This window comes from Amphimedon queenslandica, unplaced genomic scaffold (assembly GCF_000090795.2).
Source record: "Amphimedon queenslandica unplaced genomic scaffold, v1.1 AMPQUscaffold_3265_Cont24737, whole genome shotgun sequence".
Taxonomy (NCBI): Eukaryota; Metazoa; Porifera; class Demospongiae; order Haplosclerida; family Niphatidae; genus Amphimedon; species Amphimedon queenslandica.
Genome location: NW_003556404.1, coordinates 1 through 1,388, shown reverse-complemented (window position 1 = coordinate 1,388; position 1,388 = coordinate 1). Strand labels below are relative to the sequence as shown.

The 1,388-nt window shown below is 35.6% G+C and overlaps 1 protein-coding gene across 1 annotated transcript; it reads right to left on the bottom strand.

The window, feature by feature from the left end:
• Positions 1-22: 22 nt before the first annotated feature.
• Positions 23-816, bottom strand: LOC109592993 (E3 ubiquitin-protein ligase TRAF7-like; the record flags this gene model as incomplete). The annotated part of the gene is made up of 7 exons (XM_020008267.1): positions 734-816; positions 579-683; positions 492-528; positions 384-436; positions 224-314; positions 144-177; positions 23-98 (listed from the first exon to the last, which is right to left on the bottom strand). Coding segments are annotated over exons 1-7 (399 nt in total), but the record flags the coding sequence as incomplete, so codon positions are not given.
• Positions 817-1,388: the final 572 nt, after the last annotated feature.

Below are 1,388 nucleotides of genomic sequence, written 5' to 3'. Positions count from 1 at the left end.
TAGTTAATTACACCACACTGACCTTTCTAAACATTTTCGGACATTCTTCATCATTAGGGCAGGAGATTGGCTTAAACTCACAATTTTCTTCGTGTTCGCTACAAGAAAATTTAATAATAAAAATAAATAAATAAATGACTCACTGTTTTTCGCTGATTTTAATGACTGCCTGGCAACCTGCACAATTGTAAAGTCACATGAAAATCATGTAACATTATCATACCATTTGTATCGACCACAGGATGGGCATGGCCATCTTTAAGAACAACACCATAGCAACAATGGACCAATAGTTCACCAACTTGTTCATAAACCTTAAAAAAGAGGGAAGGAGAGAGGGAGAACTGAAAATAATTAATGGCTAAATGAGTGGAGGAGCATACAGCGATATTTTTGACAACTGGTGAAAATTTGATAGCATCAAGCGGACACTCCCCTAACAAATCAATAAAAATGCATTCATCAGTTATTCGTCTTAAATTTTATATCACCTGCGTTATCTTTGATACATTTTAAACAGAAAGTATGCTAGAGAGAAAGAGATAAAGTGAATAATACTATTCCTCCCCCTCTCTTACCCCACAGGTAGATATAAATGGATCGATGTACACCTTCTTACAGAGAGGGCAGTGGACCTTCAGCTCTGCCGCCCTATCATCAGCAAAAAGCATAAATCCGTCATCCTATAAGATGGTACACTAATAATAATGTAACAGAGAAACAAAGAAACTACCATTTCTTCGATGAGCTTGAACTGGAAAGACTACACTACACACCCATGCCGGAAGTAGGTATAAAATTCGCAGTGCATTCTTGCAAAAATGCAAACACGTGTCATCCATTATAGGTGTGGTTGTAAGGGTGGTGCCTGGAGCTTCCAGATAATTCTAACTTATTCTCTACTTAGCCTTTATATATAAATTTTTACTAAAGTCAGAAGCCTGAAGCATAATAATTATCAAAATGGAAATGGAGGTAGACGATTCAGTGCCAATGGTAAGCTTTTAAAATGGTGTGGACTTAGTGTAACATTCTAATCATTATTTTTTCTTTTTGATAGTCACATGTCGAGGAACTGAAATATTTGCTTACTTTAGCAAAGCACCCAGAGACTATCTCTTTATTAAACAATGCCCTGAAGAAGTCCAGTAATGAGCAAAATGGAGAGGAAATAAAAGAAGTCTCAATGAAGCCTCTGACCACAACACATAAGAAGCAGCTCTTGACGAGCACGAAAATAACATCTTATGGTAATTGGAGGATTATTTTAGATCTATTATTATAATTTTATTAATTAATATTTGTTCTATTTCCACTTGTTATCAGGCTGGGATCAGTCAGATAAGTTTGTTAAGATATATATCACTGACGTTAAAGGGATTGATAAT